The sequence below is a fragment of the Melampsora larici-populina genome (assembly GCF_000204055.1).
Source record: "Melampsora larici-populina 98AG31 unplaced genomic scaffold MELLAscaffold_18, whole genome shotgun sequence".
In the NCBI taxonomy this organism is placed as follows: Eukaryota; Fungi; Basidiomycota; class Pucciniomycetes; order Pucciniales; family Melampsoraceae; genus Melampsora; species Melampsora laricis-populina.
The window spans coordinates 1,177,225-1,202,667 of NW_006768782.1; the positions used below are offsets into that span (position 1 = coordinate 1,177,225).

A 25,443-nucleotide genomic window follows, 5' to 3' on the forward strand; every position below is an offset into this window, starting at 1 on the left:
CAGAATTGACTGAAGAGAATATCTTTGTAAGACTTGTTGTTCGAAACCGGAACGATATAACTTTGGGTACATACAAACATGGCAATGTCTGAATCTAGATGAGAAAGACTAAATGATGAATTTAGAAACACAAAGTGATGTAAGATGACTGCTTACTGACTTTTTCTTTAGTTTCTTTTCTCTTTCGCAAGACTCCTCCAAAAAGGTTTGGGTTAGTCATGGGGCGTCAAGCATACTAGAAGAATCGGGGTAAATGTTTTTCGCAATCCGATTGAATGAGAAGATATGTTGGTTCTCAGCATCTAAAACAACTTAATCACAAAGTATTTACCTTATCGTCCGATCTCACGCAACCCGTTTCATTCAGATAGTGCAGGATGAGGGTAAGCGCTGAGCTATAGGTTCGTGTCTATGAATGACCGCGTCACAGATCTTTGCGGTGCGTAAGATCCTTGCAATATCGCCTACACAGTCCTGTCAGCGATGAAGGGTATAAGAGGACGGAATGTGCAGGTCTTTCTAATTCCCCCGAGGTCATCTAATCAGCTAGTTTGTGTCCCGATTTTTTCTCCTTGACTCGAATACGAATCACTTTTATTGTCATGAAGGTTTTGGTTACTGGTATAGTACGTACACATTTGAACTGATTTCCATCGAAGTTCTTATCTCGTGGTAAGATATCACCATGGTATGGCTCGTGCCAGCATGGAAATAACTTCACGACAGACTTACTGATCGGTGATATTTACGTGCAGACTGGATTTGTTGGATCGCATATAGCCAAAGGTTTCTTAGACCTCAATTGGGAGGTCGTAGGAACCGTACGTTCAGCAACGAAGGGAGAGACTCTTCTGAAACAACCTACTTTCTCTGGTGCTGCTCAAGCTCAACAATTACGCTACATAGTTGTTGATGATCTGGCCACTTACGACTTTTCTACGAGATTGCAAGATGTCGATGCAATCGCCCACACCGCTAGTCCATGTCACTTCACTGGTAAAAGCCTCGATGAATATAGTAAGGATCTATTCCTCATCAACTTCTTTCCTGTCATCAAAACTGATGTGTATCAGAACGAAAATACTGCATATAAGATTCAAACTGAAGCTCAATACTTTTACCTCACTAGTCACCCCGGCCGTCAAAGGCACATCAAATTTACTTATGGCCGCAAGAGATTCACCTACAGTAAAAGCCGTTGCCGTCACCTCTTCATTTGGAGCTGTCTTGGACTTTCGTAAACCTGCACTCGAACAAAGTGGAAAAACTTACACGGAGGATGATTGGTTTACGGGTACTTATGAGGAAGCAGCGGCTCAGAATCGAGCAGGCTTCTGGTATGCTACTTCAAAAACTTTAGCCGAAAGAGAAGGTAGATTTCAATCTTGTAGATGTCGTCGGATTTTGAAATCGATGGAATGAAAAAACACTCATGAATTGAATTGAACTCTTTCAGCATGGAGGATCAAAGACCTCGAAGGAACAAAATGGAGTCTTGCCACGATCTGTCCGCCTTCAATTTACGGCCCGGTAGTAAGTTCTGTCACCACTCTTGTTGAATAGGAGTAATCTCTGATATGGAATCCTCTTATACAAATTTGTTGATAGATCCACACTTCAAACCCTGACGACATGAATGTCACTTCCCGTAGACTTTATAACATTTTCTTTGGAAATATCAAAGATGTCATCAAGACAGATTTCCCAGCATTTATAGATGTTCGAGATGTGGCGGACGCTCATATAAAAGCTATACTTCAAAGAACCACAGATAGATTTTTGACCTCTGCCGCATTATATGATTTTCAAAAGGTGTCTGATTTTGTACATGAGAAATTTGGTGAAGAAGCAAAACGAGCTCCAATAGGTCAACCTCATCATTATTTAAAACCTCAACAAGTTTATTTGTTGGATTCTTCAAAGGTTGTTAATGTCTTGGGTTTATCGATGAGATCCTTTAAAGAAACTATTAGTGATACTTTTAAGAATTACTTACAAATTAATAAAGATTTGACATCAAGTAGATCTTGAGAATGTTTGGTAATTGGATTTTTGAGTTTGTTTCCTCTTTGTTAATTTCACAATCTTGTTATTTTCTTGAAATTAATATGCGTAATTGTGTTGGTGACTGGTAGAATGTTATACTCCTGGAAGATGATTCAATGACTTTGTAAGATCTGTCTCACATTTGATTACCTCACAATTCATAATGATTGTTTATACTGAAGCATATGTGGTCAATAATTTCAATCAAATAGCTTTTGAATCTACTTATCTTTGTTGGCTGTTCAACACCCTCACTGCCAGCATAGATGCCTCGGGTTGAGAAATCCGAGGCATCATCGGAGGCAAATCCTCAGACAGACCTTGTCCGAGGTTTTTGCCCAAGGTATTTTTTTGCCCTGAGAATTACCTCGGATCAAAACCTTGGGAAGCTTCTGTCTGAGGTTTTGCATCCGAGGATACCTTGGATTTTGTAATCCGAGGTAAATATGTTGGTGGTGCCTCAAGCTTCCCTTTATTGTTCAATTATGTTAAGAAACTTCCTAATAATTCTTATGATTTGAGTATCAAAACCCGCCCAAATCAAAGCGCTAAACCACTGTAGAATTATTTGCGTCCAAAGATGAAAGTTGGAAATTCTAATATTGAATGGAATTTAATAAACTTTCTAGATTCCTACAAAGACTTAGATCCCAAGAACCGGATTAATTCTGTCCCGAGCCGCAAGATCATGTTTCTCCACTTGATTAGAAAATCACTCTTGCCAACATAATGTAGCATTCAATTTACCTCTCATACTGGAACCCTAGACTTTGTAGATACCAATTCTTGTGAACTGAGTTGCTCTTGTCCACACTCTTTCACAACATTATTTTGCCTTACAACACAGTTTTCCAATGCTTTTCAAAACCATAGTTTTTCCCCTGTTCTGCTTCCAAGAAAAATCTGCTACGTTGTGTAATGCTGTGAGCTAGACGTGTCCAGCCAATCCTGTGCTTCCTCTCATTCTGCATGTGCTGAGACTGGTGTACGTAATCGTTTTGCATTACTGCACACTACAAAAGATATAATATTTTCCACACAGAGAGGAAAAGTACTGAGAGTCAGACACCAGCAAGAGAGCAAAAAATCCAAAAAAATATTCATCTTTTTGCTAACACTACATGCAAAGTGCTCACAACCCAAGGGGGGGTCCTGCAACAGCATGGGGTCAGTGCAGGGTCAGTGCAACCCCACACCCACGGTGTGACCTCTTTGCATGTAGTGTAAGTCTGGGAGCTCCATCCAGAGTATTTTCTTGTATTTTACAAACATATATTGTTCAATGTACTAACAATAAAGGTTGAAAATCATCAAAGAACTACATTTATCAATACCTCCAATATTAAGTGATTTTGAAGGGCTCAGCGCACATGTAGGTATGAGTCATTCACGGAGATGCAATATTGTCGTAAGTAAGATTATTGCAGATGAGTGAAATGTAGAAAGGTTTGAAATCAATCATCACAAGCAGAAGCAAAACACACACACATAGATAGAAAATAAATGAGATAAGAGAGAGAAAACAGAGACTAGACTGATTAGCTTACCTATGAGTCATTCACAGAGATGCAATATTGTTGTAAGTAAGATTATTGCAGATGAGGGAAATGTAGAAAGGTTTGAAATCAATGATGTTCAAAACCTATCAACTCATAGGTGGCTTGTAAAGGAAAATCAGCATATGTACGCAGCTAAGAGTTAAGCTAAGGCTAGAATAGTGAGCACACACAACAACATATCAAATGACAAAAGAGACAATCAAACATGATTGCGCATAACAACAATAGAGAAAACATTAAGAGAGAAACATTCACACCAAGAGAGAAAACTCATGAAACACTATTCGCTGCCAATCATCAACAGTAGGTCCATGTGCTGAATAAAACCCAGACTTACAATAACTTAACAACTTGACTTTGCCCCTTTTCTCAAGTAGAGGGGTGTTTAAAGTTTCATGAGTGTGTGTAGAAGCCTTATGAGAAGATCTTCCAAGTTTATTGCAAGGTTTCATGGCACTCGGAGCCCTTAAAAAGGGATTTCCATTGAATTCTTATTTGTAATCTACCCTGGCTATTTATTCTTATTTTGTTTTATATTTCTGAGTTTTGATTTCAATTCAATGTCTTTTGATTTTATCACAATACTAAATGCCTTTACAAAGAGGGCTACTTCAGACATAAGACCATGAACAATATGTAATGTATAACAGGTGTGATATTTCACATCACGTGTGTGGGGGAGGGAGAGAAGACTAATTTCCTATTACGTACTGTGTTGTGAGAAAGGAAAAGGACAAGTTGGAGATCTTTTGATTTTGTTGAGTGGTAATAGAGTTGTATTTGATATTTACAATCTCTTACTTCTCAAAAATTGTTGGGGGTATTTGCCTATTAGCCGTGTTCAAACCTGACCCGGTTTTAAAAAACCCAGTTGACCTGGTGGACTTTTTGGCTGGAAGCTGTCAAGAACTGTCAATGGATACACAAAGTTACCACCAGAAAACCAACTGGGTAACCGGGTTTTTGTGTCAATCGGGTTAGGTTTGAACGCGACTATTCTTCCTTTGTACCAAAATCTTTGTCTTTACCAAGTGTTTTGTATCACCACACATCCCATAATTTCATGGAACAGGTGCTGTTGTCCCTTTGGGCACCTGTAACATTCAAGCAAAAGTGCTTAAAAATCTTGCTGGTCTCAGGCCAAAGTCAGGGCCCCAAGCCCCTGTTTGAGAGCAGACATGGCCGTGTTGGACAAGGGCTTCATTTAAGGAGCAGACGTGGCCACATTGGAAGAGGGGCTTAGCTAACCTCAAGTTTGAAGAAACTGTAAGTTTTGTTGTAGCAACATTTGAAAGTAAATATGAAACTGTTGGATTGTTGAATTGTCTTTACACATATGATCATGTGTAGACCATGATGTTTGAAACTTTAAAAAAAAGGTAGTGATAAGCAAAATACAAACTGCAAACATGACATTTGAAAATTGTGGGGAAGGCATGATGCAGAGTTCATTGATTTTGAAACACACTTTTGAGCCAGACCTTGCAAAACCCAGCATAGGAAGGCATTGACTTTTGTCAGTTTGAGATCTTTATACTTCCCCAAAAACATGGGCCAGATATGAAGTCTTTCCCTGGCGCAGCAATAATTGTGAAACACAACAAAGTTTGTCCAAATGTTGATAAGCTGAATGAAATGACTGATGTTAATCATCACAGATGGCTGGTCATACCTGTTCATCATCATATTGTTTTTTCTTTGAGAGTGGGATCTTGTTGATTTTGAAACTTTGTTGAGTTTAGAGTTTCTAGCCCTTCAATCGGACACAGCCTGATTCATTTACAGATCAAGATGAGAGAGGTCGCCCATCTTGTGGGGCATGCGCACCCACGACGGGGTCACAGCCTCACAGGTATTTGTTCATGTATAGTCAAACCGGAAAAGCTTGTCACAAATTCCCCGCCAAATTGCTCGAGTTTTGCGGGCAAAATCGGTCAAGCTTTTCCGATTTGACTGTACTTATATTCATTCTTGCAACAGGTTACTGTCGTTCTCGAAAAGCTTGTCCCAAGTTCTGTCAACCCAGATACATGGTGATAAAGCTGCAGCAGACGAACGGAAATGTCCCAGCTGTCTTCTTCCCTTCTTATTCAACATCAATCTAGAATTTTCATCCAAAGAGCATTCTTGGATAAAAATTTATTGCCATGAAGATCCTAATTACTGGCATAGTAAGTGAAATTTCGACAAAATTTGGTGACTACATAAAACCTCCTGATGAGTAGTATTTACGTGCAGAGTGGATTTGTCGGATCGCACATAGCCAAAGGCTTCCTAGACCTTAACACGGCGAACGTTAAATACGAAGTCGTGGGAACTGTTCGTTCGGCCAAGAAGGGGGAAGCTCTGCTAACGCAACCTGCTTTCCTTCATGCCGCTCAAGCACAAACCTTACGCTACATAGTTGTCAAAGATATCTCCGAGTACGACTTCTCTGAAGATTTGAAAGATATCGATGCAATTGCCCATACCGCTAGTCCATGTCACTATGAGGGACAAAGCTTTGATGATTATTGTGAGGGTTAAATCTCTACTTTCTTTGCGCTGGATGATCAAGACCCGCTTACACTTCAGACGAAATCGATATAAAGAGGATGAACCCTGACTTAAACATTGATCCCTTGTCCAATCAGTCATGCCAGCAGTCCAAGGTACAAGAAATCTACTGATGGCAGCACAAAAATCACCTACAGTGAAGGCTGTTGCCATGACTTCTTCCATTGGAGCTGTCCTCGATTCCCGTGTACCGGCACTCGAGCAGGCTGGGAAAGTCTACACTGAAGCTGACTGGTTTTCGGTTAAATATGAAGACGCAGCGTCTCAAGCAAAAATAGGCTTATGGTATGCAGCCTCAAAGGCTTTTGCAGAAGAAGAAGGTAAAATCAAATCATGTAGACATTCTCCAAGTCGTTAAATGATATATTGAGCTATGACGTCTGATATCACTATCTTTCATACTCTTTTCTAGCTTGGAAGATACACAAACTTGGGGGCAACTCATGGAGTCTGGCCACTATATGTCCCCCTTCGATATACGGACCAGTTGTAAGTGACATTAATGTGTCTATCTGATTAGCAAGTTGTCTGATAATCGATCGCCGCAAACGAGCTATCAATAGATCAACACTTCAAACCCGGAAGAGATGAGCATTACCGCACGTTGGCTATATGATCTTTTTTGTGGTCAAACAAAAGAAGTAATGGAGACAAGATTTCCAGTCTGGGTGGATGTTCGCGATGTTGCAGAAGCTCACATCAAAGCCATTCTTCAAAAAAATAACAATAGATTCATAGTATCTGCTGGATTATATGATTTTCAAAAGGTGGCAGATTTTATCCATAAGGAGTTTCCTGATGATGCACTACATCAAGTTCCAAAAGGTCAACCTGGAAATCACTTGAAACCTGATCAGGTCTATGTTCTTGACTCATCAAAAGTCAAGGCAGAATTGGATGTCTCCTTCAGATCTTTTGAGGAAACTTTTGGTGATACCTTTGAAAATTGTTTGGAAATTAAAAAGCTTGACACAACCTCAAGTTAAAGTCAAAGAGTTTGACAAGGCACAGTTGTATTGAATCATTCTTTTTTTCTGTGGTTTTGATATATTTTCAGAAAGCATGGTGTGGATTTTGAAATGGCTATAGCCTTGAAAGCCAAGTCTGGATTGTGTTGATGTCTGATCATGATGATATGCTCTTGATTGAATATGGTTCAAGTCTGAGTTTCAATTCCACACAACAGTTCATTAATTGCATCTTCCCACCAAAGGCACGACGTGTTAGGCAGCTTCTATCGTAGCTAGGTGGGTAAGAAGAGACTAGGTGCACATGTAACATTACACACACGGCAAAGTCGGGTGGGACAAGATACAGAGCGCAAGGAGGGAAAATTTTCCACTCCAGCTACTGTGATCTTTTCCTGCACCTAAGTCGTAGATTGGAGCATTATAGCTCTACAAGTTGCTCATAGTTATATAGACTAATTTCTTTTTTGACCCACCCACCAATCCCTAGGCTAGGACTTTAATTCTCAGGTACCTTCTCAGGCACTTTACGCTGTCTAGAGCACGGAACGGTCCGTGGTTCAGACCACACAGGGCCTCAGATGTAGGCCCCGGAGTGGCAAACCCAGGACTTCCCCGGGCTCGAGACCCCCCCCCACACTATTCTCAACTTAGGTCAGACTAAGTTAGGATGGCATAAGGCTGAGAACCTACATATAGATAGATAGACATGTAATCTAGATATATGCAGAATAAAAAGAACTTGTAATCCTAGATCTTACCCTTAGAGCAGAGATAGATGTGTACTTTTAGTGAAGGATTTCAAGCCATCCCAGTATTGTTGCCTTGTCATTTCTTCCTTGAGATCTTTGTTCACTGACCAGGTTTAGCAAATGCCTATGGTGATATTTACCTGACAGAACTGTCAGGTGAATCAGCTAATATGATAAAGATGATGACAAGCCACAATCTGAATCATCTCATGAGAAAGAGACTGTGGATAGATGTGAGGTATATGTAAATAGGAACGACAAGCAAATGAGAAAGAATGTCTTTTTAGTATGCCAAAACTCATTTTATTTAGGACATCACAGCAACACAACCTCTTCATCATATATATCCTTGCAGTGCTGCAGGTATCACCATGTCAGTCTTTTTCTGAGACTAACATGCTCTGAGACTTTCCTGAGACTAACAAAAAAGTACAAAGGATGGTCCCTCTTTGTACACTGGGCATACAGGCTGGTGGCAACTAGATATAGATATGTATGAAGGCAACAGAACTCTGGAGGACTGCATGGAGTTGGATATGGTGGACATGGATCTGAGTGGATATCAATACACATGTGTACAGGGCTGAGAAGGTCTCCCTCTTTTGGAAGAAGGTCAGTAGAGGCTGAGCTGTCCATACTAATTAGAAACACACCCAATTATGTAAACAACTTTCCCTGTATGCAAGCCTAATCATGAAGACTTACTGTTGGACTGGATCCAAAACACAATACATGGCTGTTGATTGTCTGCAAGCTGGATGAATCAGCATTGATCAAGGGTCATTGATCAATAGTTACATTGCGAGTGCAAGATCAGGATGGAGGTGTGGCTTTTGACAAAAAGGTGTGTGTTAAGCTCAGCCTCTCACAGTGCAAAAATGAAAAAATGATGAAACAGTCCAAAAATTGCATTTTAACTAGGCCATTGCTATTTGCCAGAACAAGAGGCAATCAGGACAACCCTGACAGTCAGGCCTTTCAGTGACCTGTCCCTCACCCGTGAAAGCCAGCACAAATCTTTCACCCTTCCTTTCCGCCACATCAAATCCCCAATGAAAGCTTGGTGAGACCTTAAAAGCTAAAATCAAACAATTGTGATTCAACAAATAAGGTCAGAGTGTTCTGCATGCAACATTGAAAGAGGAATGTGAAAACACACTGAAGTCCCGCACCCTCTTTCTATCAAACACACCTGGGACATCAGAGACAAAAACAGCTATTGCCACACACCGCACTTTTGTGATTGGAACAACGTCAAGCTTATCAAGAATTGTAGTATGACCAGTGCCAGTGGCATGAGGGAGTCAAAGCTGTCCGTTTTGAGAAACTACCCCTTCACGTTCAGTTATCTATCCTTGGGGTTGAACAGGGCATCATGCTAATTGCATCCGGAGGCCTCTGTCCCCAAGACCTATCCACTGTGCTTTCTTATTGTGATAGGCTTACCACACTCAATCTCAAGTTTTTGGACTATTGGAGAGATCCTCTTTCAGAGAAAACACATAACTTAATTCACAATCTTGCCTCCTTGTTTCCCAAACTTAATATCTTCAACACATAGCATAAGCCCAATCTAAGCTATCATCAGCTAATCAATGACTTGAATAAATCCTATCTCAATCACCTACATGATGATGATCATCTGATTTGTTTCATGGCCATTTGAATTGGGAAAATTTCAGATCTAACACAGGAAATTAATGAAGCTCTTTGTTCTCATTCTCTTAATGCACTTTGAGTTTGTTTAAAATGTTTTTCATAGGTTAGTAATACTCTTTATCTTGGTTGGTATATAGTACTGTAACAGAGGGTGGAAATGGGTGAAATATTTGAATGATACTTCCCAGGACTGTCTTTTGTCTGTGAACGGGATGAACGGAGTAAAGACAGGGGATGCAACAGGTAGCAGCCAAGCTTTTGGTGGTGGGTACCCATGATTTCATGGGTTATGGGTGGTACTGACAGTCAGTGTCAGTGTCAGAGCCTGAAAGTCACAGCTCTCCTGGTAGCTGTGACCTCTGCTATTTGCAGCCTGCAAAAATTCCATGTAGGTGCTTCCAAAACAGCGCCTACATGGGTGTTTCCCGCAAAAAAGTGCCTACATTTAGGATGTAGGCGCTGGAAACATCCAAAATGACACCTACATGTTGAAAAACCAATGTAGGCGTCATTTGGTTACACCTACATTCAAAAAATGAAATGTAGGCATACTTTGGTTATGCCTACATGTCAAATTTGACATGTAGGCGCTTGAATATTACACCTACATGCAAAAAACAAATGTAGGTGCTTGAAAATTATGCCTACATCTCATTTTGTGAATGTAGGTGTGACTCTTGAGCACATACATCTCAAAAGGATATGTAGGCATAAAAATCCAGCACCTACATTGTGTTTCCGGCATGTAGGCACTCAAAACAAGCACCTACATCTCAAAAGAAGCAATGTAGGCATAAAATTTGAGCACCTACATGTGTATTGAGGCGTCATGCAGTCTTGCATTTGTAGGCGCTAAAAATCCAGCGCCTACAACTCCAGACTGGTCTGACGGGTAATGAAGAACAATTCTCAAGTTGCGATGAGGGTATTGGGTTAGGGTTAGGGTTAGGGTTAGTTCATACTCATTTTCCCTTCTCTTCTTTATCAAACTCAATTCTTTTTGTTTAACAATACTTATTTCTGAGATTGTTAAATCACATTTTGATCAGTGTGTCAGCTTTTATAATAAAGCTAATAATCTGTTTGTCACAGGTGTAAGTCTTAAATGTTTGGTTTGTTGTTTTAGTTAAAATTCATCAAACTCAATTCTTTTTGTTTAACAATCTGAGAAACGAGGATTGTTGAATCTCATTTTGATCAGTGTGTTAGCTTTTATAATCAAGCTAATAACGTGTTTGTCACACAAATCTCATTCAATTTTGTGCTGATGGCAAATGTGGTCCTTGTGTTGGTGTTGCCGTTGCTGAGACCTCTTAGCAGCACTGACAACCATCTCGGGGTCAATATGGATCCTAATGAGGAAAATTCAGTATTGAGTATTGTAATTAGTATTGAGCTCAGGAAAGACTTACCACAGATGGTTTGATGGGGAATAAGGTGAGACAAGATGAAGCCAAGAGCTTTTTAGAGGTGAAAGAACACAAGAGCCAATCTGCAGAGAGTGGTTACCTGACTGCAACAGAGGATATCAATTCCAAACCTAACCCCAAGAGTGTGGATCTTTGGTAAAAACACAATGTATGGCCCCTACTCCTGACCCCTGACCCCTACCCCCTAACTCAATTTCTTTGGCCAAAATCTTTGAAAATTTCGGACCCAAAACTCTATGTGGGGACAGGTGTTACACATTCTCGACTTTATCAACAGTATCTCAACAAAAAGTTAACCTGTGGTGTAGATGATGCATGGTGCACATAATGTTGAAAACTTTGAAGAATGGGTGAGAATAGACAAGGTTACAACTACCACTACAAACACGACACGTGAAGATGGGTGGAGAAAGAATGACAAGATTATGTAAAACTGCAGGATTTGTAAAGTATCTTGTAACTTGTGTAAACCATTGATTCAGCAACGGGGTTCTCAAAGTAGACCCGGTTTGTAAAAACCCGGTTGACCCAGTAGGACCCAGGAATGCACCTATAGAGGTATGTAATGTAACTCGTTTTTTAGTTTTTGGGCTCTACACTACACACCACTTGTCGTAACAAGGTCCAGAGCACTTCAAAAGATGCGCATGGTCTAGAGCTATCGAATGAGCCTAGCCCGAGGTCCGAGGCTTTGCTACTTTTGGCGTAAAATGGAAAGGCGCAAAAAAAATTTGGGCCTCCGAGGCCTGATTCCGACATTCAATTTTGAGCCATTTTTGGCCGTTACATCCAATTATCTCTGGAACCATAGGTGCTATGAGGTTGAAAGCTAGCTTAAATGAAAGCCCTCCTTCTCACGCACATTTTGCGCTACTGTAGGTGCTGTGATAAGGTGATTTAGTACCCTAAAACCCCGCCAACAAAATGTCGGAATTTACATTACATACCTCTATAGGCGCATTCCTGGGTCCTGACCCAGTTGACTTTTTGGCTGTGATCTGTCAAAAAATGTCAACTCGATACACAAGGTTACTGCCAAAAAGCAACCGGGTCAACTGGGTTTTCTTGAAACCAGGCCAACTTTGAGAACTTTGATATTATTCCAGGCCTTTGAAACGCCAAATTATAGCATTGACTCTCTCCATTCACTCCGACACAGATCTGGGTCAAATCTGAAGCCGGCCCCTAACACAGCAACAGCTGTAAAAAATAAAGGGCAGCTTCAAGTGTTGGTAAACTGAATGGAATTAGTCACAGCACCATGCTGCCGAAGGATCATTAGTTCTTCTGCATGCATCCTCTTCACTTTTTCCACCTCGGGGTGCCCTATTCAACCATTTGAAGTGTCGAATAGAATGTACCATACAGCCGCTTCTAGCGTCGAGGGCCCTATCTCGACTCATCTCATTCATCTCCCGATTTTGGTAACCCAAAATCGGCAAGTCCCCAAGAAATTTTTTGAAATTTCATACATACAACTTAGCCGAATAAGGCTTAACAAGCCTATGGCCGTGTATCACACTTAACACCATATTACACATCATAACACCTGTAGCCGTCGGACCATACCCGTAGCCGCCGGACTTGCCATTTCATCAACTTCACTCACGGCGTTCTAACCGCCCAAATAACAACTCACCACCACACCTTGATTCACCAATCACCAGCACTACTCTATATCACATCGTCGTTCAAAAATGCGTCTTCAGCTCAACTTTTGATTCTAGTACCGGCGCCACCACTTCATCCTCGACGGCTCGATGCTCAACCTCACTCGATGCTCAACCTCACTCGATGCTCAACCTCACTCGATGCTCAACCTCACTTGATGCTTAACCTCACTCGATGCTCTACATCATTCAATGCACAACATTATTCAATCCACAACATTATTAAACTGAACGTGAAAAAAATCATATCGAAATGCCATACTTGGTTGCCTTGATTCACTTTGCTTACCATCATCAGCCAGTTGATCTCAAACAGAATTTCAAACGACGATAAAAAAATCTCATTTGCAAGACTCTCATTACAGATTATTCAAAAGAAGAACCCTTCGGATCCCTTTCCAATTATTTTCTTTCGATTAAAAAGTTTTGGTGACAACTATTCAATTCTTATAATTAGAAAATATCTATGAAGAGTGTTGATGTAGCTTTTGATCAAGTTATTGAACATAAATCAGGACCTTTCGATCGATTTCTTTTGCTTTGTCATCTCAATTCTTTGTTCATTGTTGGATCATGATACTTCGATTCTTGTATGGTGTTATGTACAAATATTGGTATAAGTAACTTGTGTAGATGAATAATGTTCATTGCTGATTCTATGGTTTTGACATTCATGTTGTTGTTAAAATTCGATAGAGGGAAGTGAGATCTATGATTGCAAGGCACACACTGTTAGTTTCGCACTATTTGATTAGTTTCGCACTATTTGAGACTTGTCAAATATCTAACAAAAGATAAAAAGTGATAGCAAAGTAAGTCTTGGAGAGCAACTTGGGGTGGTTTGTGACCGCTTGTAGCTTTGTCAACGATTGACATCAATGGGGTCCTTGCTTTAGGCAAGACTAAGTGAAACCAGAAACCATTGCTCTGGTTTTGCTTTTGTTCATTTGAGCAATCAAGAACAAAATCCGAATTAGAAAAAGCGACAAGCTCAATTGATGTGGGCATTGGCCAGAACGGCGATAAGTTTTGATTGTGTTTAGGGTATGTACATACGAATACGGATGAAATACATTGAAAGACACGCACCCATAATTAAAGATGATCTTAGTATCATCAAAGAATTCAGTCTTGAGCAAAAATCAATATCATCTTAGGGTGAAAATTGAAGTAATACAATAGTTTTGCTTCGGTCATATTTACATGTGGGTTTCAATACTTTCATGATGGCATAATTTCCAAGACGAACTATGTATTACTCAAATAAGGATTGAATTTTCTTCAAAAGATGATCTAAATAAATGAAGTCGATCTAAATAATCACCAAAATGAAGTTGAAAAGGGATTTAATATCATAAGTCGAGAGAGAAACTACCAGTCCTTAGTCATTGTTCGGTTGTATTCGCCGTTGTGCTATTTGCAATGGATTGGTCGCCAGGAATAGGCGGATTGTTGGCGTTAAGCGCATCATTGGCGCGCGCATCTTGATTGGCAATGGCAGATGTGTCGTTGGTGTTGGTATCGTCAGCCGGGAGTGTATTGATAGGTGTGTCACTAGAGGCACGGTTGCGTTTGCGGTTGGCCTTCCCAATAGGACCCGCTTCAGTTGGCAGAATTAGGATCTTTTTGGCGAGAAGATCATCCAACACATTACGAGCTTGCATCGGGGTCAGTTGATTACTGTCTTGCATTATATCACTGGCTTCAGACTTCGAATCTTGAGCAAATTGTACAAAGTAGCCTGCATTGGCTAGCTTGTCCTTGCATCCTTTCCACGGCCACTTTGGGGGCATTCCCTTTGTCTCTGTTTCTAAGCAGAGGAGAAGACAAAAGTGTGAAAGTTAGAGAAATATCAAAATAAGATTGTAAAGAAAGAACATACCAATCAGTTCGGACAGGGCCTCTCGACATCTTGCTCGGACTGTGGAAGTGGGATATATCAGTGTAGGTAAACCAGTGTTGTATGTAGATTGATATCTACTTACCATCGACTTTGGTTTTACTCAAGTTGAGTTGCCCAGTCTCAGTCCCGGTGACAAACGCGTGTAATTGTGCGGCGATATGGTTCTTTGAGTTCAACATCTTGTCGTGCCCCACCCACTGAAGAGCACGTGGCGTGGCTCGGACAATCTGATAGGAATCATCACCCAAGTAGTTCGATACGCCTATCATGACAAAGTTGCCCTCGTATGTTTCAGCCATATCGTTAGCCTGCATATAAGTTAGTCAGTAACAACCTTTTGCTACAGCTATGACTATCACTCGAAAAAGAAAAAATAATTACCTCGCTTTGCCAATCAAGCATGAATTTGTTCACAGCTGATCGTGCGTTTGCCAAAGACATATTTTTGGCTCGCACGAGTTCCATACTGCTACTGGTACCGTCTTCGGGGGCTAGATCGTCAGAGTTGGACATAGAAGCAACCTTGAGGTTTCCAGGTTGGTTCTTGAAGGCATCCTTCTCTGCCTGCGACTTCTCAGCCCATCGGAGCGAAGCTAAAGTTGAGCCTTCTCCACTTGCCACACCTGAGGCTGAAAGAGTAATGTGCTGATTTCAATTTACTATATACACTTAATCTTCGAACACACTTACTATCTTTGTATACCCCTTTAATCTCTTTGGTAGCACAAAATCGTTGCCAGGTGTTCGGGCCTTTCCTTGTTACCTTTTGACCCCTGTGATGCTGTATGTCAGTGTCTGTTTGTATGATTATGTCAAAATGTAAGATATCTACATACCATAGTTTACGAACCGCCTTGACAGAGACCTGATTATTGATGCAATTGATTGCTAATACTTTGTCAAACTCTTCGTACAAATTCATGTAGTATTTTTGCAAGGCCGGTGGTACAGTGTTCTTATTCTTGGCATGCTTTTCAGCAAGCATTCGCAGTGACACAGAAGGCTTTTTCATCATATCTTCAGCTGTCGGAATATCAATTGATTCTTGTTGTGAAGCATGTTTCTTTCCTTTGAGTGAGTTAGGAAGAAACGTATTAACAACGGCCCTTGTAGTTGCAGGCGCCGGTATCTGTGTTGAAGTCGGTGTGATTGTGCTGGAGGGTGTAGTTGTGGATGTTGATTGAGGCACACCAGCACGCTGTCCTTGAGAACGCTGTCCATTTTTGCGTTTCTGAGATGTTACAGACGGCTGAATCGGGCGAGTAGTCCCGGTGGCGGGAGGAGTAGATGAAACGTGATTAGATGATTGTTGTGTTACAGAAGTATGCGAGTCCAGCGCACGGAGCGAAGCAACACGTGGATTGTTTGCAGGAGGAATTATCACACCGAAGTTTGGATCGCGTGAGTATTGATTCTGCTCGGTGTTCTGCTGACAATGGTTTGAGTGTTGATCTTGACCATGATCATGCGAGCCAGGGGGATAGATAGAAGTGTGGCAGTGTTGAGTTTGCTGACTAGGTCGATAAGTTGAATGATCATAGTTCTGAAAGGTATTGTAGTTCTGAGAGCTATGATAGTTTTGATTTGGATTATAGATGTTCTGCCCGTAAAGGTTCTGCTGCCCGACGTGACCTTGACCTTGATTTTGAGAACCAATTTGGTGTTGTAATGAAGGGATGTGAGCACGTTCATGAGGGTGACCGTGATCTTGAAACTGCTGACCAACACCATGAAACTGGGCGTGATAATGGTCATTTTGATTTGGTTGGCCTTGGGTTACCTGGCCATGAGATGCGTGTGCTGGTGATGTGGGATTGAGAGCTGGCATTCTAGAGTTATAAGGATCAGGTTGGTACATTGTGAAGGTTTGCAACGAGAATGTTGTGGAAGAGATTGAGAATTTTCAAGGTGTGGATCAAAGTTCAGATTCAGTGGAGTAATGCATGTCAGAAAGGTTATCTATCTCAATTTGAAATTGATCAAAAACCTTTCTGACCTAAATAAACTTGGACAAAACTCAATCAAAACTCACCGTGAAAGGAAATTTGACCTCACAGTCAAGTAGCACTTGAAAGAAGCCATATGGAGATAAATTATTTCAGAATTTGAGTGGTAAGTACATGGTCATATTGTTCAAGTAATGACTTGTCTAATCTATAGCCACTTTCTGGGCAGGCTAGAGGCGGCTCATGTATACTTTGGGGAAGTCAATTACTATTTTGAGGGCACTTGTGAGTTGTGTTGCTTCAATAAAGGATCTATGATTCAAGTCCAAACCAAAATTGGGAGTTCTATGATATTTTTGATGCTGTTTTCTTTTGTCTTGATTACATCAAGCATACAAACAACCCTCCTACAGACCACTTATGGGCTGAAGAGCAGTCATGCATGTAGTACCAATGGAAAATTGGCAAAACATACCACAATTGAAACTTTGTGAGTTTTGAAGTTAACCAGAAGTTTGAAATTGGATCTTCTTCTTGTAGCTTTTGGCTTTTATAATGATCACATTGGGTAGTCAAATCAGTGTATTACGGAATACTTATGGCATGTTGAGTGGTCACATAGTTTTTTTTGATAATGTTTCGGCAACACATGCCACAATGAAAAATTTTTAAGTTTTGAAGTTAATCCAAAAGTTGAACTTGCAAAATATTATTGGAGTATATGGGCTTTAGATTTATCACAGTTTTCAGCCAGATCACCGGTGTGTATACCACTTATGGCGTGTTGAGTGGTCACATAGTTTTTTTTGATAATGTTTCGGCAACACATGTCACAAATAAAACTTTTGCAGTTTTGCTTCAAACCCAAAAGTTGAAATTGAAAAATGTTTTGGGATATTTTGGCCTTGATATTTACCCTACCACGTAGTCCGCACACCCTCACATGGACCACTTATGGGCTTATTAGTGAAATTTCGGGCTGTTTTGGGGAAAATGCTCTATAAGAAAAACTTTTTTGTTTGTTGAGATAAGCCAAAAAAAAAAAAGTACCTTTTTTGTTTTACTTAAACCTATGAAAAAAACCAAAAATCTCAACTTTTTTTTTTTTTTGGTCACCTCACCCATATTTCCACTACATAATATCATACTGCAAGGATAACAACATTCATGGTCATTGATGCAAGCAAGTTCTTTGTTGGTGATAATTATGAAGTCCCCATGGATTTCTTCTCTGAATATATTTCAATATTGCATCACTTCATTATTGAAATATTCACTGAGTTAAACCACTTTCTGTGGTTCATAACTTTTTCAAAACTCCACATTATACCCCATATGATATCCCATATCACCTTCAAGAGCCTCTTATATGAGAAAAACCCCTTATCAAACTATGCATGAATTGACTTCCGGAACATCCTCTATTAATATATCCACAAGTTTGTAGGGTTTTGGCTGGGTGATACCACTTTTGAGTGATTTGTTGAGTGGTTTGTACCATTTCGAATTTGCACTTCTCAATTCATATGACCTTGAATATGCCAAAAACGACTGCAGGTAAACCCCCATGAAATTTATTTCTGAAGCATATTCATTATCACCACAGTTAACTTTCGATCAATATTGACTAAGGTGTCTAGTTTTTATGGGATTTCTATGAGTAACAAACACACTGTGCCATGCGATGTCACCCTATTGTGTTTTTTGTAAAAAATAAAGATGTTTTTGACCTTTCTCAAAACCTGTGCAAACGAGAACTTTATTAGTGCTTTCTCCACCACCTACACCTATTAGAGAGAGTGATTTAGATGCAGAAGTCAAACATCTGATTTCTGTACCTTGTAAGGATTCAATTTTGGTAAGTCAAGGCCCGATTCACTTCATCATACCAGGCTTTGTATGGATTTGATTGGTGCCTTGTTGTTTCAACCGATTTTTTTCTGATGTCTACATTCGGAATCAGCAAAGAGTGCTTTGGGATAATTAAACCCTTATTGGTGTCGGTTGTCCGATTGGCAGGTAAATGAGGAAACCACAACTGGGCCCTATAATTAAATGAAAAAGTCATTATCTCTGGTATATAAACCTCCAACTCGAGTCTCCCCTGTTCACCTCCAAGGCCTTTGCCTTTCAGGATTGTCCTCTCCATTGATTGCTTCGAACCTTGAGATCAGCTCGACGCATAACTCAGAAGCTAGAATGGAGAGAAACAGCCTGAAAGGTGTTGGGCCTGACTTCATCTCAGTCTTTTTTTTATTTTCAATCTATCATCTCGCTTTCTCTAAAGAATCGGTTTAATCTTTGACTTTTGATTTGATCATCTTGAAGTCTCCTTCAGCTCAATCTTAAGTCGTTCATCTTCAATCTATCATCCTGCTTTCTCTATCGATTCAATTTAATTATTGGCTTTTGATTCAATCATCTTGAAGTCTTGAGTCAAGATCAAAAGTTATACATACGAGTCTGGTGATGGAAGCAAGGAGTCAAGATCGAGGTATGATTGACATACTCTTTGGTTTGGTTACTTCAGCGTTAAATTTCACCTTGAATTTAACGCCGTTCTGAATTTGAAGTCGTTCCCCTTCCCTGAACTCTTGTATTTTTTGCGGAAGTTGTTGAGAACACGAATGAATGAAATTTACTTTTCGATTATGAAGAAACTTGATTATCTAGATGTCTTACGTTAGGATTGAAAGTAATATTGAATGAATCAAGCGGTTCTCTGGGGCCACAACAATATTGAGAGATCGAGACAACAATGAGCTAGGTTGAAGTCTTCAGCTAAGATGAGACCATCGAGATGGAACGTGTAAGGGATGATACATATATATTCCAGTGGAAAAGAAAAAAACCATTCAAGTGGCAAGATAATTCACATCTTGCCACACTCTCAATTCGATATCAAAGATCTCATTTAACTTTGCATTTATGAAAGAAACAATACAAGAACAAGCTAAATAAACAATGTTGTTGGGTCTACAGCACAGCTTATATCTACCAAATCGAGCTGATGTACAAGCCCAGAAATCCCATTATCATCCTCGCCATCAGAACTACTATCACTATCACTATCATCATCATAAATATTCACAGCAGACTGTTCGCCCGGCTCTTCCAGTTCCTGTATATCTTCCTGCATAGCATCCTCCATATTTTCCTGTTCAATCACATCGGCGCCGATTGGAAGATCTAAATCACCAGGTATCATAGACATCTTACCTTCTTCATGGAGTTTTGAGATGTGATCTAGTTGACTGTCCCAAGTTCTCTTGAGCTCTTCATCACCGGTTTGGCTTTGTGTTCGAGAAAAGACTTCGAGTAGCCCTTCGTGCCATAAGAGCTGAGTGTTTGTGATTTTAACAAACGCATTCTTGATGACAACGGCAGCTGCGCTTCGACGAAACTGTGGTGGTAGATGTGAAAGAGTTTGGTGAGAAACAATAGGAAGTGCAAGGTCGGGTTCGTCAGACTGTAGAGCAAGGAGAGTGGTGAGGTTGCGATGGTGGGTAGTTGTTGCCCAACGCATAGCTCGGCGAGCCTCCCAGCCGAGACGCCTGAGCTCTTCTTTTGCTCGATCAGCATACGCAATCTGTTGCATCCCTAGCCTTGTCTTTGGATCCACTGCCCAAGGTGCGTCAATTTTGGTGAAGAGTGAATCATTCCAGAAAGGGTGATCGGCTTTGATATGAAGTAATTCGGTGTATTCGATGTCTTCAGGGAGCTGACGATGTGGATATTCTGCGTGATATTCTGCCCGTCGAGTGCGATATGTGTCGACAATTTTCATAAGCTGGACTGTGTGCCTCCGAACCGCCAGGAGGAGGTTTGTCTGACCCTTATGACCTAGATTCAGAGCAAGGTAGTGAGCTTTGCATTTAAATTGGTATTGATTTCTTGAATTTCTTGACTTACCTAGATTTGATGAATGTCCATCTGAGCGACTCTGTTGAAGTGGTCTCTTTTCTTCACATATGGCAATAAACCTCAGTCCAACTTCGTGTTTGCTGTACCAGAGCTTCAGGAATGCCTCCTCCTCGTCATCCACTGGAACATTTGCTGTGCCTACTCTTGCGACCTGCTTCTCGATTTTCTCTTGGAGCTCTGCTGTTGTTCGAAGACGGACAATAGACTGTTCGGCTGTGATTACGGGCAGCGACCTGTCCAAAACAATTTCTGTTAACATTGTCCTACGTAATATATTCAACCACTTACCATGCAGTATCTAGCTCTTCTTTTAAGGATAGCAGTCGACCAAGCTCCAACTTCTGCCTCTGTAAGATTGCTTCTTTACTGGAATATGCTTCTCGCTCCAAAGTCCATTGCCCACGAAAAAATTCGGCTGAATAGTTTTGGCCAGGTGCAGCTGGATTGGTCGTTCCATATAGGATAGTTAGTGCAGATTGAGCTTCGCTCAAAACCTTCACTGCATTTTGGTATCGGTTTTGAAGCCACAGTCCTGTTAAATCAAGCGCAGATCATCAGTATACAATGAATAAACCAAGAATGAATAAAGCAAGAGGTACAACTTACCACATCCGTCATTAACCCTGGAAGCATAGAACACAGCACGCCAATGTATAGCAAGGAGGCGATGAAGGCGAGTAGATATGCGAAGAGGTGCTACTAGAGCAGATAGAAACGACCAGAGCCTCTCAAGGCCTTCGCCGTCTGAAAGTCCCCAGTATTTATTGAACCGAGGGTGGAACTTGATCTGGCAATCCCACTTATGCACGTATGCATGGAATACCGAGGTACCGAACATCATCTTGAGGTTGTCAGGGGGAAATAGCTCACGCTATGATGGGAAATAGATTCCATGTTGATCAGATTGGGTTTGGGTGGAGTTGTGATAGTTCTTATTGACTTACTTTTGCGATATGCGCGCCTAAGTGGCAGCCAATGTCATATAGTACACCTATAAACTTGTCAGGGTAGAGTTCTCGAAGCTGTTTGAGAATTGTCACAGGATAATGCAGTCTGTATTCAAAAGAAACGTGTCAGTTCTTGGTGCATTCTTCTCAATATCAATAATGCACTCACTTCTCGCCACTCTGGAATATATTCACAAAGTAAAGGGGTACATCATGGCGACAAGCTGCTGCGAAGAGACCTGTATCGTCACATCTGTCCCATGACATGCCACTGCGAACATCGTTGGCAGCAGTATGGGAATCCGAACACGAGCTCTGTAATCAGATAACTGTCAGTATTGGGAATTGGCAGATCAAAAATTGAGATGATAAATCGAGAATACTTACCTTGATGTCCTTTGCTTGAGCATCGGTCTGTTGGCAGGCAGCAGCATGTGGTTCAAGCTTGCTAGGTCGAATGAAAAAGGTGGGGTATTGATCGTCTTGAGGGCAGTCCTTGCTAGCATGTGATTGGTGACGATGTTGGAAATTTCCATCCATCGCAATCATGAAATCCGGTTCGTTTGGAGAGTCTTTCACTTCTCCTTCTGCTGGACCAAAGCACCGAGAGCACCGAGCGGCAGAGAGGTCGAGTGCAGTGAGCTGAAGGCCTTCTTCATATATTGTTTGTTGACCGATCAAAATTCGTCGATATATGTCGATTGCCTGGGTGAAAGGACGTCTTAAGCCTCGATTGACGTTCTTCTTGTAATTGCCCTTGATTTGTTGAGGTGTCAATCTAGATGGGCACTGTACATCGAGAAATGACATGAGTGCGTCGATAAATCCGGAAATTGATATTGAAGTGTGGTTCCAGAGGTGATGTTGAAACTGGAGAAGCCGGATAGAGAAGGCGGTGCGAGGGAAATGGGGAGATCCAGCGATATAACCGAGATGAAGCAGACGGATAACGTCTGGTACACAGTCGCAAAATGTGACCCGACGTTTTCTGGCATGACCTAGAAAAAGGAAGGAAGTATTAGTTCCAATTATGACTTACATAATAGAAAATGAATGAATCAATAAATAAACTTACTAAGAATGTCAACAAAGTCAACACAACGTCGTCGGAATTTTTCAGGTGGACACTGGCATTTAATCTCATTGGTCAGATACGAGTTTTGCTTGGTCCAATTCTGCGTGAAGGACTGGAGGTGAAGATATGTGGCAGTAAGTTGAGCTTCAAGGGCCATCCACTTGCTTTGATTCCTAGCTCGGGCTTCAGCATGTCGAAGAGATCTCTGATGTTTTGCATATTGATCGCCTGGTGAGTCCGGCCTGATTTCTTCGTGGGTACAAGGTACTTCAGGTATGTCTTCCCACTCATTATTGTTGTCTGCATCGTCGTCTGTCTCAGAGAGGAGGGGGGCTGGAGGCTGTGAACGCTCGAGGAGACCAAGGCCTTGACTGATACGCAGAGCTTCATCGCGAGTCATAGGAGGTGGTGTGGGGCTTTTTCGTCGTTGACGGGTTTGTCGTTGGCCAAACATATCTGATTCATATCCACCGAGGTTGAGATTGGGACGCCCCATCGATGGTGATTTGTGGTGGTGAGTTGTTATCGAGTGGGTTAGGAGGGTACACCACCAGTGAAGTTGATGGAATGGTGCAGGTCCGGCAGCTACGAGTACGGTCCGGCAGCTACGGGTATGGTCCGACGGCTACAGGTGTTATGATGTGTAATATGGTGTTAAGTGTGATACACGGCCATAGGCTTGTTAAGCCTTATTTGGCTAAGTTGTATGTATGAAATTTCAAAAAATTTCTTGGGGACTTGCCGATTTTGGGTTACCAAAATCGGGAGATGAATGAGATGAGTCGAGATAGGGCCCTCGACGATAGAAGCGGCTGTATGGTACATTCTATTCGACACTTCAAATGGTTGAATAGGGCACCCCGAGGTGACTTTTTCCTTTGGCAGTACTTATATTTGTCAGTGTGAACCCCGACGCCCTAAAACAAGATTCATGGCATTGTTAAATTCCTTCGACATTATACAAGAAATGAATAATTCTGATGAACCTCCTCGAAATACGCAGTTAGAGTTTCTGACTCTTCAACCGGCCGGGCCTGGCCGGGCGCAACCTGGTTCATTCAAACCGATCGAGAGGAGACACTCTCAGGAGTAGCTTCGAGAGGTCGCCGATCTTCATGAGCATGTAAATCGACGGCCGCATGACAGGCATTTTAAAACAGTTGCCAGCAGTGGACGTGCATATACCCCAGCTCCTAAATGCTTTTCTAGAAGCATCGAATCAGGCCCCAAGTCTCTACATTTGATTTGTACCGACTTTCTTTTTCTTAAATAAGAGTCACTGTCATTGCCATGAAGATTTTAATTACTGGTATAGTAAGTATACTCTTGAGCAAAATCGCATTATCGCATGGCTTACCCAAACTCCAAGAATTTCACGAATAACCTGCTGATGAGTGGTGTTAACGTGCAGAATGGATTTGTTGGATCGCACATAGCCAAGGGTTTCCTCGACCTTCATCACGACGTTGTTGGAACAGTCCGTTCAGCCGATAAGGGGAATGCTCTGCTAGAGCAACCTGCTTTCCGTGACGCCGCCCAGGCCAAATCCTTAAGCTATATAGTTGTTGAAGATCTTCCCACCTACAACTTTTCTCCTGTGTTGCGCGATGTCGATGCAATTGCCCATACCGCTAGTCCATGTCACTACGAGGGGAAAAGCTTTGATGAATATTGTAAGGGATAAATTTTCGCTTCCTTTGCGCTGCAGAATGATCGAGACCCATGTGTATAGTCAATATGTCGAAGAAGTAAATTGATGTAAATTATCGAATCCTTTTCTAATCAGTCATCACGGCATTCAAAGGCACAAGAAATTTACTTCTGGCGGCAAAAGAATCACCTCAAGTTGAAGCTGTTGCCTTTACTTCTTCAATTGGAGCTATCATGGATTCCCAGACACCTGCGCTTGAACAGAGTGGGAAAATTTACACCGAAGCTGACTGGTTTTCGGTTAGTCATGAAGAGGCAACGTCTGATACAAGAGAACTTTTTTGGTATTCTGCCTCAAAGTCTTTAGCCGAAGAAGAAGGTAAATTCTAATCATGTAGACGTTATCCAAGTGGTAAAATGAGGTATTGAAGAAGCTATGACTTCACTGATGTTTATACTCTTCTAGCTTGGAAGATACAAAAACTCCGAGGGAAACAATGGAGTCTTGCCACTATATGTCCGCCGTCTATATACGGCCCAGTGGTAAGTGACGTTAATGTTGATATCTGATTTGGTGTTCTGATACGAGACCGCCTCATTGCTGAAACGATCAATAGATCCACACTTCAAACCCGAAAGACATGAACATGACTTCTCGCAGGCTGTATGAAATTTTTTCCGGTCAAACAGACGAAATAATGAAGACAAAATTTCCAGCTTTTGTGGATGTTCGAGATGTTGCAGAAGCACACATACAAGCTATTCTTCAAAAAGCTAACGACCGGTTCATAGTTTCTGCTGGATTATATGATCATCAAATGGTTGCTGATTTCTTACATAAAGCATTTCATGAAGAGTCAAAGCCTGTCCCCAGAGGCCAACCTGGAATCCACGTACAATCCGATCAGGTGTATTATCTTGACTCATCACATGTCAAGGCAACATTAGGTCTCTCTCTTCGATCTTTTGAAGAAACCTTTCGTGATACCTTCCTGAATTGCTTAGAAATTCATAAGCTTCAACCTCACGTGAATCCCGAGAAAGTTTGATAAGACACAGCTATATTAGTGTCTTGATCTTGTTTCCCTCTTGTGTATTTTGTTATCGTGTTGTCGTCTTCCAAATGGTGTTTCATAGTCTCGATGTCTAACGACATCGATCGAGTCTCTCTCTCTCAAGTTTTGGGCAATAGGTTTTATGAGTCTTTTCTGAGCTGCTTGGGAATCAATGATGTTCTGAACCACAAGATATATTGTGAAATGCTCCTGGGGTGAATTTTGAATCAAATCTTGAGTTGGTTTCCCTTGTGTGAATTTTGAAGTTTTGTTTTAGTCCTGAATTGAGATGTGAATAGGTGG

The 25,443-nt window shown here is 41.2% G+C and overlaps 5 protein-coding genes across 5 annotated transcripts; 3 read left to right on the top strand and 2 right to left on the bottom strand.

Moving 5' to 3' along the window:
• Positions 1-602: 602 nt before the first annotated feature.
• Positions 603-2,031, top strand: MELLADRAFT_106583 (uncharacterized protein; the record flags this gene model as incomplete). The annotated part of the gene is made up of 5 exons (XM_007410011.1): positions 603-626; positions 756-1,017; positions 1,130-1,372; positions 1,457-1,533; positions 1,609-2,031. 5 exons carry the CDS (start codon positions 603-605, stop codon positions 2,029-2,031), a joined length of 1,029 nt encoding a protein of 342 aa, XP_007410073.1.
• Positions 2,032-5,752: 3,721 nt separating this feature from the next.
• Positions 5,753-7,147, top strand: MELLADRAFT_63255 (uncharacterized protein; the record flags this gene model as incomplete). Its single annotated transcript, XM_007410012.1, has 5 exons — positions 5,753-5,776; positions 5,844-6,120; positions 6,239-6,481; positions 6,574-6,650; positions 6,725-7,147. 5 exons carry the CDS (start codon positions 5,753-5,755, stop codon positions 7,145-7,147), a joined length of 1,044 nt encoding a protein of 347 aa, XP_007410074.1.
• Positions 7,148-14,025: 6,878 nt separating this feature from the next.
• On the bottom strand, positions 14,026-16,401 carry MELLADRAFT_86480 (uncharacterized protein; the record flags this gene model as incomplete). Its single annotated transcript, XM_007410056.1, has 6 exons — positions 14,026-14,444; positions 14,523-14,561; positions 14,626-14,851; positions 14,925-15,166; positions 15,234-15,316; positions 15,380-16,401. The coding sequence occupies 6 exons, from the start codon at positions 16,399-16,401 to the stop codon at positions 14,026-14,028; spliced, it is 2,031 nt and encodes a 676-aa protein (XP_007410118.1).
• A 2,571-nt stretch (positions 16,402-18,972) lies between these two features.
• Positions 18,973-22,889, bottom strand: MELLADRAFT_106585 (uncharacterized protein; the record flags this gene model as incomplete). The annotated part of the gene is made up of 9 exons (XM_007410055.1): positions 18,973-19,082; positions 19,709-20,332; positions 20,402-20,676; positions 20,702-20,945; position 21,284; positions 21,358-21,435; positions 21,748-21,774; positions 22,099-22,358; positions 22,436-22,889. 9 exons carry the CDS (start codon positions 22,887-22,889, stop codon positions 18,973-18,975), a joined length of 2,073 nt encoding a protein of 690 aa, XP_007410117.1.
• An 836-nt stretch (positions 22,890-23,725) lies between these two features.
• MELLADRAFT_106586 (uncharacterized protein) lies at positions 23,726-25,134 on the top strand (the record flags this gene model as incomplete). Its single annotated transcript, XM_007410013.1, has 5 exons — positions 23,726-23,749; positions 23,847-24,108; positions 24,240-24,464; positions 24,552-24,628; positions 24,703-25,134. The coding sequence occupies 5 exons, from the start codon at positions 23,726-23,728 to the stop codon at positions 25,132-25,134; spliced, it is 1,020 nt and encodes a 339-aa protein (XP_007410075.1).
• Positions 25,135-25,443: the final 309 nt, after the last annotated feature.